This window comes from Prionailurus bengalensis, chromosome A1, assembly GCF_016509475.1.
Source record: "Prionailurus bengalensis isolate Pbe53 chromosome A1, Fcat_Pben_1.1_paternal_pri, whole genome shotgun sequence".
NCBI classification, from domain to species: Eukaryota; Metazoa; Chordata; class Mammalia; order Carnivora; family Felidae; genus Prionailurus; species Prionailurus bengalensis.
In genome coordinates, this window is record NC_057343.1 from 22,229,432 (window position 1) to 22,241,645 (window position 12,214).

Sequence of the window (12,214 nt, forward strand, 5' to 3'; positions counted from 1 at the left end):
CACTTACCCCACAAGTGCGCTTTGCCTGGGTTACGGTAAATAACTGGCCCCAACCGGGCTCCCAGGCTCAGGTCCACCAGTCGGTTTGGCAGGCTCCAGCTCCTGGGTACTTCAGTGCCCTTACCTCACCCTCTCGTCTTCCTCAGGGGCCCTTCCTTGACTCCCTTCAGCTCGCTCCTCACTTGTGCCCTTTTGCTGCTGTTTTGTGTCTTCTGTGTGGTAGCTCAGATCAGATGTCCCAGTCATCTATCCACCCAACCTGCGTCTTTGCCCCTCCACTGGGGTGAGGTTCTCTGACTCCTCCCTTGCCTCCCCCAAGTTGAGTTCAACACACGTTGTCCACCTCCAAGAGATGCCGAGGGGAATAAAACATGGTTTGTCCTTAGGGAACCGGTGTTACAAACTCTGGGAACCAGTCACCGGCAAGGTAACATGCTAAGTGCCAGGAAAGACAGTCACCAAACATTGCAAAATTGCCTGTGTACACTCAGCTCTCCTGGTCTGACTGCCACTTTTTAGCCCTTAGTTGCACAGGCATCCATTCTTCTTCTTCTTTTTTTTGTAATGCTTATTTATTTTTAAGAGAGAGAGGGAGCGAGCCCAAGGAGCGGCAGAGAGAGAGAGAGGGGTATAGAAGACCTCAAGCAGGCTCTGCACTGTCAGCACAGAGCCTGATGTGGGGCTTGAACTCATGAACCATGAGATCACGACCTGAGCCGAAGTTGGATACTTAACCGACTGAGCCACCCAGCACCCCATGTCCATTATTCTGTAAAAAGTATGGGTTGTTTTCCTGAGGAGGCAACAAGTAGCGTCTGCCTCTGTCACTTCCTTATAGTTTACACAGAGCAAGGGACGTGCTGAGCGCCAGGCCACAAAGCATGCCTGTGGAGTACATGCTTGCTTAATGACAAATGCTCCTGTGCTCCCAGGAGAAGACGGGGATTTTTGGAGGCTGCTCAGAGCTCATCCCCATGTATGTAATATTTAAGAGTTCAGAATCTTTAGAAGGTTGGCTCACAATGAAAAATCGCCTCAAGTCTATGTTTAAGGAAAGTCTTTATTTATTTATTTAGAGAGAGACAGCAAGCACAGGGGAGGGGCAGAGAGAGAGAAGGAGACAGAGAACCCCAAACAGGCTCCACGCTGTCAGGACCCTTATGTGGGGCTTGATCCCATGACCCTAGGATCATGACCTGGGCTGAAATCAAGAGATGGATGCCTAACTGACTAAGCCACTCAAGTGCCCCTAAGAAAAGTCTTTTTAAAGCTCCACTTATAATACTTGGCCTGCACAACCATCCACACTTGTATCCGAAAAGCTTCCGCATACTGGCAAATGTTACTATTATACGTGTAGAAACTGTCAGGAGGGACTGTGTTCAAACATCTAACATGCTGCTCCCATGTCCCCTTGAAGACTTGTACAAGGGACTCTAGGTTCCCAGGAGGTGCTGTGCAATAGCTTCTTTGAACATTTCTTCAGAAGTGGAAATGTCTCATACAGAAAAGGAAGGAATGGGGCACCTGGGTGGTTCACGGTTTGTGGGTTCAGGCCCTGCATCAGGCTCTGGGCCAACAGTATGGAGCCTGCTTGGGATTCTCTCTCTCTCTCTCTCTCTCTGTCTCTCAAAATAAATGAATACACTTTAAAAAATTTTTTAAAAAAGGGAGGAATGTCTCTGTGGGTAACACTAATGTGATACTCTGCAGCCCCATCTGATGTAAGGGATTTTGTTACCCTGTGAGCTAAACCTGGGTTAGTCTTGATGACACACGTACACATTTCAAACAAAAAATGCCATTAAAAGGGTGATTGATTTGGACGCCATCATTACATGGATTTCCCTTTCTAGTGTGTTCTGTCATACGCTAAATCCAGGCTGTCATATACACTTAGCATCTTAGTAAATATTTCCTGAATGAATGAATGAAACACAAACCCTTCCCCAAGGCTGATGCCTCACCTAACAAAAGCACTGTGGCTTGCAGACAGCAGAGCAGGTTCGAGAGAAACTGGCAGGGACACCAGCACGTGTAGGGTGCCAGGAGTGGCCCTGGGGAACAGCCTCCAGGGAGGGTCCAGGAGTGAAAACCACACTCTGCAATGATCCCTGACCCAGCCACCCTGGGTCTTTCTAGGACTCCCCTCTCTTGTTACAGTCAATTGTCAATACACAAGGACACTCTTTGCTGGGATAGAGAACAATTTTAGATCTTAGAACAACTTTTCATATTTTTTTTACCACAACCCACAGTAAAAACACATTTTATTTTCTGAACCAGGAATGACACCAGCCACTATATGATTGAAACAAGTTTCACAAGATGATAATTACCCTTACTACAAGTGATGGCCTGATTCCTCTATTCTCTTCTTGCCCCACTACTTCCTACAAAAAAAAAAAAAAAAAAAAAAAAGAAAAGAAAAGAAAGTGACACAGTCCAGTGATTTCACAGTCTAGTGATGGGTGAGACAAGCATTTCAAAAACAAGCAAACAGTGGTCCGCAGGAGAGATGGGCCTCAGACATTCCATCCCAGGGTCCACGGACAAAAGAAGGGGGATCCTCCTCGCTGCCATGCCTGGGAACACACTTGGGTCACAGGAAAGTGTGATGTAAATCCCTCCTCTCTCTAATCTGATGAAAAAAGCTCAAAGGAGAGGCCTTTGCTTCCGTATCTGTAACATTTTACACTTAAAATATCAGTAAAGTTCTTAACCATGATCTTCCATAGGGAAGAGGCCTGGTCTGACTGCCCGAAAGAGACACTCACATGCACGGAAAGACTGTGTGGCAGGACCGGCACGTCCCTACTTAGTGCTCCCAAGCAGAGGCAGTGGCATAAGGCTGGCACCTCCACTGTGAGAGCCCTGCTGTCTCAACAGTGTGGCTCAGGCCACCAGATTTCATAAGAGTTCCTGAGGAGGGGGGATGGGGAGTTGGCTCTGTGGTAAGTCCAGGAAATGCTGGGTGAAACAACAATCTGGGGCTTCTGGTGTGATATGTGCTGTGGTGACTCTCAAGGAGGGGGCAGCTATGTGGTGCTTTCCCACCATATTTGACCACAGGGTCCTTTTTGAAAATAATCACCAAAAACTGCAGAATACAGTTTAGGGCCTGCTGCCCCCAGTGGCCACTATGTGCTTCTGCCGCTAGCTCAGAGAAACAGTGTAGAAGAGACACTTCTCTGCTGTACCAATTGAGGGCAGGGCCAGGGTGTTAGCATCCTCTATGGGAACTTGAAGGCACCCCTGTGTTTAGTTAATTACATGGAAACGTGACAGAACTTTGTCAGCACGTTGAGCAGAGTCTCTCTGGTTTTCCCCTTTACCGTTTGTAGTTTACAACTCAGCACTCTGCGCCCTGCCCACCTCCAGGGGGCGCCATTCATATAGACTGTGGTGTGAACGAGGCCCCCTGGAGCTGGGTGAGGCCGCAACCGCAGCCCTCTGAAGACAGTTCTGTGTTTTAAACTAAAACACAAAACAGTTACAGAGCTGTTGGTCAGAATGCCCAAGACATTCTCCTTCACCCTTGACGGCATCCGTGGACCCTTGTGTTTTTCACTAAGAGCAGTTTCTCAGGGTGGGAGTGGGTAAGAATCTTAAAGATTGGAGTTCGGACTCAGACCCACCAGTTCCTGTCTGGGAAATGTAAGATTCAGTTCTATCACCAGTAAAACAGGAATGATGACAACTCTTATCCCACCAAGCTGAGGCAAATCAGATCTTCATAAATGTCATTAGTAGTCACTCTGTCAAGAAGCCAAGTCCTGCTGCAGCTCCCTGCTCTCAGGCTTCCGTGCCCAGGTTTGTTACCTCACGGCAATGGTGCCCGGCAAGCCCCATGGGCAGTGTTGGGGACAAGTGGGTTGCAACACAGTGCATATGAACAGCAGTTCTGAAAGACAGTGTTGTTCCTAAACTCTATGATTTGTTCTGAGCCAGGAGTGAGGCGGCTGCACATTGGCTTTTACCCAGAATTTCTTTCACTTACTTCTAAACAATTTTGCTACCTTATATAGACATTAAGTAATTTCTTGAATAAAAACTCTTATTATCCTGGGTTCCTTGTATAGGCACCATTACGTGTATATCCAAAACATAAAAACAAAACACACCCCTGATCTCAGAGGTGACAATTTTCATGGCAGCATCTCTCTTATTACCCAGAAAATGAGCAATTCTATTTCCAAAGTCTAGGAGAATGAAGACTTAGAAAACCTCCCAGAGCACATTTTGTGATGTGGGATTTCGTGAGTCTGAAATGAACATCCTTGAGGGGGGAAAATGGAAGGCGGTTCAATTGCATACCTTGGTTTTAAAAACGAACATCATGCTGACATGTTGTTGACATGATGTTGACATGTTGACCAATTTGCAGAATGTTGACGACTCTTCCCAACTCTTCCTGAGGGCATCAGTACCGCCCCCCACCCCCCGCCCCCTTCAGTCCTGATTTCCCTACAGACCTGTCTTCCCTGAAGTCTCAGCATTGTGGGACAAGGTGACTTGCCTGGCGGTACTGGTTGACGACGTCTGTACATTGGCGCTGGTCTCTGTGTAGCCAGCAGCGTCTCCTCCCATGTCCCCCTCGGTGTCCCTGCTTCGGCAGAAACTTCTCTGTCTGGACTGTGTAGCCAGCAGCAGTTTCCAGGCCGCTGCTCTGTACTTCTTTGAAATGAGGTTGTAGAGGATCGGGTTGATGGATGCACTCAGATAGAAAAGTTGCAAAGCAACAATGTTAAAGTACTGAGAGAAGTTCATCATCCGGGAATCTTCCGTATTTATGTAAATGATCCTGCCAACGTGGAAAGGCAACCAGCACACTATAAATGCCAGAACCACCACCACTGCAAAACAAGACACGGGCACCAGAATTAGCTAAAGCATCCGAAAACAAACGAGGGTCCCCTAAGATTCCATCTCAAGTAATAAGTAACAGCAAAACAAATTAGACACAACTTATACCTAGCCAAATCCCTACCCCGGAAAAACTACCAGGCTGCGGACAGCATCGATATTTGCTTTAAAACTGCATATATGTGTTATCAAGGCTGGACATAAACCAGAAGGAGAAATTTCTACTAACAAGCTGTTCTGGCAGGCTTCCTTCCACAAACCTACTTCAGAGACATGTTCTCTGTACTCCTTTGGAAAGAATTCTGCAACAGGTCTGCACAATCTTTGGTTTTTTGATATGGGTATGGTTCACTTTAGCCTTCAGGATAACTGAACGTTAAGTTAAAAAAAATTAGCTTCATGTGATCTGCCTCGTCTTCTCAAGGGTACTGTGAATAATCCACATCTGCCGCATCTAACAGAGGCCGGCGGTTGGTTTACCCATCCTGATCAGCGCAGCTCACTGATCCAGCGGCTTTGGAAAATCATTTCGGCTTAGCTGACCCAGGCATCCCACCCTCGGGGGCATCCTGGGGTTACCCAGAGCTCTTGGAGGACTGGAGACGGTTTTCTCTGGAGACAGGAATGACACAAGGAATTGTAACTACAAGAGGAGCTGGGACACCAGGGGAAGGGGACGCAGCCCGGACCGTGGGTTGGTGTGTTTGGAACAGACGTGGCGCCACTTACGCAGGACGCGGACCGTCTGCCGGTGGCCCTTCTCGCGCCCGGAAGCGGCCGGGCCTCGTAGCGGCCCCCGGCTCCTCCACAGCTCCCGGCCGATGAGCCCGTAGAGGACGCTGAGGCACAGAAAGGGCAGGAAGAAGTAGGCGGTGGTGACCCAAAGCATGACGCGAAGCGCGCCTAGCTGAGCCGGGCTGGGCCGGCACTCGCGGCTGAACAGAGCCGCGGCCGCCGCGGCCTCGAGCCCCGACGGGGGGGACAGCGGTGGCGCTCGCGAGGACCCGGGGTGCGACGGTGGCGGCGAGGTGCGGGGCGAGGGCGTGAGCGGGGCGCTGCCGTTTAGGTCCGGGCCCGCGTCGAGGCCGGGGTCCTGCTCGACGCCCACCAGGAAGAAGAAGGGCCCGGCGGAGAGCAGCGCCACCGCCCAGAGCGCGGCGATGAGGGCGCGGACGCGGCGCCGGGTGACGAGGACGCGGGCACGGAGCGGGCGGCAGATGGCGAGGTAGCGCTCGACGCTGAGCGCCGTCATGTGCAGCAGCGTGGCGTAGGTGCAGCCCTCGCCCAGGTAGAGCGAGAGGCGGCAGAGCAGCTGCCCGAACACCCAGGGCCGCGAGCGCCAGAGGCGGTACAGGTCGAAGGGGAGCCCGAGCAGGATGAGCAGGTCGGATACGGCCATGCTGCCCAGGTACAGGTTGGTGGTGGTCCGCATGTCCCGGTAGCGCCCGATCAGCAGCACCGTCACCACGTTGCCGCTCACCCCGACGGCGAACAGGCCCAGGCACACGGCGGTCACAGGCACCAGCGCCTCCAGGGGGAAGGGCGAGCAGAGGCGCTCGTCGCACGGCAGCAGCGCGCCGTCCGCGCCGTCCGCGCCGTCCGCGCCGGCGCTGCTGTTCCAGGGGCTGCCCATGGACGCGCCGCGCCGGCAGGGCGCACTGACGCGCTCGGCGCCCTTCTGCGCCGCCGCACCTCCGGCTGCCCCGGGGGCTCGCCGCAGGGCCCCGCTAGCGAGGCGCTTCCTCGGGCAGCCCGCACGCAGCGGCTCACCGGCCCCTGCCCGCGCTGCCCGAGCTCTGCGGCCTCGCGCGCGGGGCCGCGACTTTGCAGGGTCCGCTTTGAGGCCCTCCCTAGCGGGCGGCGCGCAGTCTCCGCCCCCGGCGACCGCCCGCCCTACTCCCGCCCCCCGCCCCCCGCCCGCGCCCTCTCTGCCCGACGCGTGCCAGGGAGCTTCCCTCCCCACCGACTGGAACACGGGAGGCGGCCACGGCGCACGAGTCCTGTCCCATCCGGGGAAGCGGTTGCGGAACCCCGGTGAGGTGGGTTACTGACCCCAGCGGAACGCGGGCGCTTTGGTCACTGGAGTACAGAGGGGGACCTTCTTAGGGCCCTCGGCTGGTGGCTGTGTTCAGGCGGTTAGGAAAGGCTGCCTCAATACTAAGTAACAGGAGAGGAGTTTAGAACAGAATCTAGAGTCCCTCCTGGGTTCTAGTTGTGCGTCTACAACCGAATGATCTTGGGCCAGTCCCAGCCTCGCTCAGCCCAGGTCTCCTATTCTGTAAGTGTTGGAGTAGGGATGGAGGGAGTTGACCAGATCACTTCACCCATCCCTTAAAACCCTGAAATCGGTGGGCGTGACCATGTCTACTGGTTTCAAAGAACAAGGGTTAAGTATTACATGTATATTTGAATGCTTAAATGCGTTGTGTTGTTCCTATGTACAAAATATTTTATAAACCAAAAAGCAGAGTATTTGCCAACACTAGGAAGAATTAAAATTCTGGGGAAGAGACTACAGCTGATGCACAAGTCGGTGCGTGGTGGTATTAATGACAATAGTGATGCACATTGAGTGTTTAGGATGTGTTTGGCCCCTTGCTTTCTATTTAACCCTCATGTCTGTGGGAGCTCATTTTATCCCTGAGCAAAGTGGGACTCACTGAGATCACACAGGTAGCAAGAGGCAGGATGGGGATTTGGACTGTGGTCAGCCTGATTCCAGAGCCTGCGGGCCTGATGTGCCACCAAATCAGCTCTACCCCTGTCCAGCTCCACCCCCTTGGGTCTTTGGAACCCTTTAGTCCCCAAAGCATCATAGATTGCTCTGGACCTTTTCTGCTGAGTTCTGCATCTCTGTGTGGATGGATACATGGCTAGCAGTTTTCCCACCCATCCTTCTGTGGTTTAAAATTTTCAGTTTCTTCTCCCAAGGTTTACTTCTCCTTTCTGGAACTTGGAACTTCACTTCAACTGGCACTTGGCTTTGCCCTAGGGACACGTTTCCCCTGCTGGCTTAGAGGAGGGGAACCTGTCACCTTGTGCATCACTGCTGTTCCCAGCCGCCCTGACACCTGTCTCTATATCTAACTTTCTCTGACTCTGCCTTTTCCAGCCCCCTCCCCCATCGCTCACCCTCATTCTTGAAGATTTTGGTGCCTGACCCTCACTCTCAAGCACTCCTCCTGATAAAAATCACACCACACACAGGAGTCTTGCAATGCGTCTGTCACTCCCTACTATGGATGAGCTGGTCTTCTAGTGCATTCCAGGCAGTGGCTCCTGTGGACATCCCTCACACCCGAGCATCACCAGGACCTCCTCCATCTCAGTGTCAGTCATCTGCTTTCTGAACTCCACCCCTGGCTTTCTAGCTTTCTAGCTTTCTCCCTTTCTCTGATACCTCAACTCTTGCAATCCTCCAGCCACACCGGGACCTCCAGTAGGTTGCCCCTCCTACCCTTTCCTTGTCCCCCACTTGCCTCAAGTCCTCACTTCCCTCCTTGACCCAATTTAGACTCCACGAGCAATCCTAATCACTCCCGGGCTTACACCCTCAACTCCTGTGCTCTCTTCCCTGTTGTCGTGCACGTCTCCATGACAAGAACACAACCACAGTCCTGGTTAAATCGAATCCTCTGCCTACTCCATGCCCACCCCCAAAGTGCCGTTGAGTTGTTTCACTTGAAATTCACCACCCCTGACGGGGCTCTTCATGTTTCCTTGGCCATCCTCATTTCTCTTGACACAGCAGGGACATGGCGGGGCACATGAAAGCGTGACTTTGTGGGCTGCACACATTCCTATCATGCTGTGACTGTTGCTGTAGCCATTTTCTCTTGGTCCTTGTTTCTCAAGAGAGACAGGCTCACCATGGTGATGATTATCAAGGGCGGTGGTGGAGAGGGAGCAAGTCCCTGTGAAGGGTGACTAGGAAGAAGGTATGGGACTTGGGGAAAACCCTCCTGGAGATTCCAGTACCCCTTTCTCAGCCCCAGTCGACAGTCCCTGGTCAAGAATGACCATTCTGGCTCCCATGATGCAGCAGCTCCCTCTGGGCCCAGTTAGACTCCCCTTGCCATGCTCTGTCTGCCATGCTGTGGTTGGTGGCATCTTCTGCATCCATCAGCCACAGGAGCACACCTAGCTGTCTCAATGATGCCACATCCGGACTTAGAGAGCTAAGCAGCCCCTACTTGAAGTGTCGTACTACCCTCAAAGCTAAGGAGGTGGTGACACATAAGCCACGTGTTTCTGTCTGTGGCCCACGTAATAGCAAAAACCTCAACATGTTAAGGGGAAACTATAAACATTGTTTATGATGCAACTGCTTTGAATTGCAACATCTGGGAAAACCTACAAGCACTACCTCTGAGTACTCTTCTCCTGCCTTCCCTTCTTCCAGTTTTTTCAAAACACCAGCTGCCCTTCACGGCTCAGTTGGGCCCAGTCAGAATGCCCCACAGTGGCCATGTCCTACAATAAGGAATACTCACCTAAAGTAACAAGGAAACATTTCTGGGCACCCTCATCCCTATATTCATCTTCTAGGGGGACGGAGTTGTTATCGCTGGCTGTTTTTACCTCTTGGGGGCTGAAGAGGCATAACTTTCTGTCTTAGGAATTAGGAATATGAATGTTCTTACTCTGTTTCCAGGGAATGGAATAGAGATAGAAGGAAGTCTAACTTTGGGGAAGATATTCTGTGCAGGGGGCAGTGTGAGGGCTTTCCTCAGGGAACCTTGCTGAGAGATGGAGGGTGTGCAAACTAGGGTCAGAGCTCACCACTCGGGGGGTAGAGACCACCACCTAGAGGGTGAACCGGGGCAAGTTACTTAGTACCTCTGAGCCTCCGACTCCTCATCTGTAAATAGGGGTGGCAGTACTGGGACCACTTCATTGAGTTGTTCCAGCAAGAAAATATAAAGCCTTAGCCCAGTGTCTGGCATGTCGCAATCTCTCTATTACCATTAGTTATTATTAATCACAGTAATAACGAAAGAGGAGTCCCTTGGATCCAGATGAGCCCCTATCTTCTTCTTTCTTTGGTCAAATCGCATGCTTTCTGACGCCACACCTGTGCCCCTGCTCTTAGTTCTCCTTCCATCGCTTTCTGTTGAAAGCCTAATCCATTTGCCTTTCCAGGGCAAAATGTTGCTATTTCTAGGTCAGGTTTCCCAAGCCCTTCAGTGGGATGTGTGTGTTGTCTCTGATGCCCTCAGAACTCGTTAGCTCCCTGAGACCCCGACACATCGGGTTGAGGCATAGTGAGCAAGCAGACTGTTGCCTCATGGGAGACCTGTCCCCCTGCTACAGCCTCTTGCGCCAGCGCAGGTCGCTGGGGGTGGGCCCACTATAAAGGGGCAGGTGGGGTGCGTGGTCAGTGCAGGACACGTTATGCTGCCTGAATTAACAGCCTCCAAAGACCAGTGCCCTGACATCTCACACATTTGTTTCTTGCTCTCCAAGAGCCTGTCTCGAGTGTGGGGGACAGTCTAGAGGTGTTACCTCTATTTGGTGGCTCACTGTTCTAGGCTGCTTCAGTCATATGGCCTCTCCATATGATGCTCCCATCGTCTCTAAGGCAGGGGAAGAGAGAAAATGAAATGCTTCTGCCTGAAAGTGACTGTGCCAGCTGTAAGCTGCAGTGTCCGGGCTCCAAATCCACCCTCCTGGGGTCCTGTAAACTATTCATCTCCTTGGCCCACCTGCTCCCTGTTAGGCTTGTCAGCAGAGGGGCCGGAGGGCAGGGGAAGAAGACACTTGCTCCTTCCTGTTCCAGTTTCTTTCAGTGTCATCGCACAATGGCTCTGTGTCCTGCCAGCAGCACTGGCTTCAGTCTCCAGCTCCTTTGGACACAAGCAGAAGCCCCGCCAGCAGCAGTCAGGCAGCCGCTCCTCCTCAGAGGTCTGGCTCCCATTTCCTGGGGGCTCCTCCTCTAACCTCGTAGGTTCTGATACCCTCAACATCTTCCCTTTGCCTCCAGCCTAAAGAGTGGCAGCTTTTCCCAGCAGTTATTACCTCTGTGTCACCTGTTTGCTTTTACAGTCCTCTAACACTTGTTACACGGATGCCCAATGTTAAATGATCCTTATTAAATACCTAGTGCAGCATCTGTTCTCCTGACTGAACCCTGATGAATACAGAGGTGAATGTCTTTTCTGCTTCTGTTTCATTGGCCAGAAGTCACCTGGCCTCTTCCAACCTCAGCGGTATGGGGGTTGGGGTGGGGGCGTGCCCTGAAGGAGGAGAACCAATATTTGGCCAAGGATTTTGTTTTGGCATTCAAACTATGTGGTCCAGTAACTATTACCATATAACAAAATTTCTGGCCACTCAGTGGCTTTAGACAACCATTTTATCGTGCTAATTCTGTGGGTCAGGAATTCAGGGATGGCTTGTCTTTGTTCCATGATGTCTGAGACCTCAGCTGCAAAGATCCAAAAGCTGGGAGTGGCTTGACAGCTAGGGGCTGGCATCTCCTGAAGTCTCATTCAGTCACCTGTCTGGTGCCTGGACGCAGAAGACTTGAAGAGTGGGACCCCTGACTGGAGTGCTTGCATTATTCTGCACTTTGCTTTTTAATTGTATTTTTCTCTCCTTTAAGAGTGTCAGGGAGAGAATGATCCATGAGTAGATAAAGGGATACTCTTGAGGGTATGTACATTATCTTAAAAAGTGTACATGAAAACAGAATATTTGAAAAGCTCTTAAAAATATGAGGCATTCTCATCACCTATACTGATGGTAGATGGTTAGGTTACAGAATGACTGGTTTTAGGTTTTGGAGAATCATTTCATCTGTAATCTGTCTGATTAAGCCACCACACACAGGAGATCTTCCTACAGAGAATGTTTATGGTGAGGACCATCATGTGACCCATGGAGTTCGAACATGATGTATAAAATTCCTTTTCCAAACCACAGGAAAAAAAAAAGACATGCAACACTGTTAATCAGTATCAGTCTTCTCAAGGCTGGATTCATACTTAGTTGCCTTTGTGAAGTGATGTCCCTATATTCAAAATCACTCTTCCCCAGCCTAACATTTTAAACTTGTGGTACCTGCAAAGATGAGAAAAAAAAAGGGAGGCAAACCAAGACAGACTCTCAACTAGAGAACTGATGGTTACCAGAGTTAGACAGATGGTACGGATTAAGGAGTGCACATGTGAGCACCAAGTGATGTATGAAGTGTTGAATCCCTGTGTTGTCTACCTGAAACTATTACACTGCATGTTAACTAATTGAAATTAATTTTTAAAAAAATATTGGAGACAGAGTGCGAGTGGGGGAGGGGCAAAGAGAGAGGGAGACACAGAATCCAAAGCAGGCTCCAGGCTCTGAGCTG

General features: G+C 51.1%; 1 protein-coding gene across 1 annotated transcript; it reads right to left on the bottom strand.

Moving 5' to 3' along the window:
- Positions 1 to 1,954: 1,954 nt before the first annotated feature.
- MLNR (motilin receptor) lies at positions 1,955 to 6,499 on the bottom strand. Its single transcript, XM_043578645.1, has 2 exons — positions 5,596 to 6,499; positions 1,955 to 4,856 (listed from the first exon to the last, which is right to left on the bottom strand). The coding sequence occupies exons 1-2, from the start codon at positions 6,497 to 6,499 to the stop codon at positions 4,468 to 4,470; spliced, it is 1,293 nt and encodes a 430-aa protein (XP_043434580.1). The 3' UTR covers positions 1,955 to 4,467.
- Between the last annotated feature and the right edge of the window lie 5,715 nt (positions 6,500 to 12,214).